The sequence below is a fragment of the Tupaia chinensis genome, unplaced genomic scaffold (assembly GCF_000334495.1).
Source record: "Tupaia chinensis unplaced genomic scaffold, TupChi_1.0 Scaffold000544_1, whole genome shotgun sequence".
NCBI classification, from domain to species: domain Eukaryota; kingdom Metazoa; phylum Chordata; class Mammalia; order Scandentia; family Tupaiidae; genus Tupaia; species Tupaia belangeri.
The window spans coordinates 46,243-48,015 of NW_006160056.1; the positions used below are offsets into that span (position 1 = coordinate 46,243).

General features: G+C 54.9%; 1 protein-coding gene across 1 annotated transcript in view; it reads right to left on the minus strand.

Moving 5' to 3' along the window:
* Window positions 1-864, minus strand: part of TFPI2 (tissue factor pathway inhibitor 2) — a 4,945-nt gene extending 4,081 nt beyond the window's left edge. Inside the window, exons 1-2 of the mRNA XM_006157474.3 lie at window positions 680-864; window positions 218-400 (exon numbers count right to left, since the gene is read on the minus strand). Coding sequence (XP_006157536.1) covers window positions 218-400; window positions 680-764 — 268 coding nt within the window. The 5' untranslated portion in view covers window positions 765-864. The remainder of the gene's footprint in view (window positions 1-217; window positions 401-679) is intronic.
* Window positions 865-1,773: the final 909 nt, after the last annotated feature.

The following is a 1,773-nucleotide window of genomic DNA, read 5'->3' on the forward strand; positions in this document are numbered from 1 at the left end:
TTTCCCTAAACCCACTCAGCGTTGAATAAACAGGAAAGAGGAACTGTGTTAGTGGTTGTAAACGTGTGATTACTTTTGAAAGGCAGAAAACTAGTGAGACTTGACCCTTGAAAAATCCAGGCTAAAACTGTAGAAATGAGATCTTAAAAATTAGCTCAGCGACTGCACAGCTGCACAGGGCGGCCGCAGGAGCTCCGGCGGGCCCCAGAGCACTTACTCTCTATCCTCCAGCAAGCTTCATCACAGGCTGCCCTGGTTTCGAAATTGTTGGCGTTGCCCTCGCAGCCCCCGTACATAAACTGGCGGCAACTCTGCGTGTACCTGTCGTAGTAGTAACTGGGAATCCGGGCGCGACAGGGCCCTTCGTCCGGGGGCAGGAGACAGATCTCGCTGTTATTTCCTACAGAAGAGGAAAAAGAGAGGGGAACAGGTCAGACCCATCTATCTGCCTTGAGGAATCTCGGGAGTTCTGTCCTCGCCCTTTCCGAGCCCAGCAGATTTTGCAGAGGAAAAGTGCAAACTTGGGCGCGAGTCCACACCGCGCGCGCCAGGGTCTTGGAAAAGCGCCGCGTAGAGAGTGAGTGCGAGAACCCCGCTAGCCCGTCACACCTTCTCCGCCCGGCCCGACCCGGCCCGGCCCAGATCCGCCTGGAATCGAGACCCGCCGTGGGGCCAATACCTATGAGCGCCTGAGCAAGAACGCCCAGCGCAGCTCCCATCAAGAGCAACAGCGGTAACTGCCCCCGAGGACGAGCAGGATCCATGGTGCTGGGGTGCGAGCGGCCGCTGGGCGAGGCTTCCCGAGAATGTGCTGGGCGGAGGAAGGTGCGCGGAGTCCTACTTCCAGCCTGCCTGGGTGCAGGCCAGTGGTGTGTGAGCTTTATGTGGGGCGAGCGTCTGCCGACCCCCGACGGGGAGGAGCGCGCATGTGCGGAGCCCGAAGGGGCGGCTGATTCCAGCGCTGGAGTTATGACCCCGCCGCCCCAGCGCGGCGGAGCGTGTGAGTAGGAGAGGAATTCCCCAAGTTGAGAAGTCTGACCTGTTTTCTAAACTTTCTCCTGTGGCTGGCCGGGATGCCCATGTGGTGCGTTTGTGTGAGTGATGGGAAGTCGACAGGCTAGAGGGAAATGACCCGTCCAATGTTCCAGCTTGTAGCATCATCGCAGAGGCTTGAATTCACATCATGGAAGCACGAAGCCCACGTATTTGAAGGGCCCGCCAAGAGGAAGTGAAATTCATGGGTCTGAGGGGAGTCTGGTTGGTTACCTGAGACCCTTTAGATCAGAAATTTACATGTGAGTTTATTACACATATATCATTTCCGTCGTGTTCTAATTTACATTTAATAAACGGTTCATAACGTATCTTAAGTGTACAGTTTAATGAACTTTTTAAAAGTTAATTTATCTGAAGAGACACATAAGGGGTAGGGGAGGCATCCACAACTGGAACAGGTTCATCGTGCTTTGCTCTCTCACTCTGGTCTCAGGCGCCTGGGTCAGGAGGAGGAGGCAAGTCTCTCCACTCCACCCTGGCCAGAGTGCTCAGGGGGATCCTGAAACTCGAACCTGATTTGATGAGTTTTTGTTTGTTTAAAGACAAAGTCTCACAGTAAGACAGGATCTGTCTGTCCCTGTGGTCAACCTTCTGTCTCAGCCTCGGAGCTGGAGCTGGGACTCCAGGTGCACTCCACTCCCAGCTCTGGATCTCCCTATGTGGCCCAGACCAGCCACCAGCCCTGGGTCTTTCTCCCTCAGCCTCCCTAAATTAATG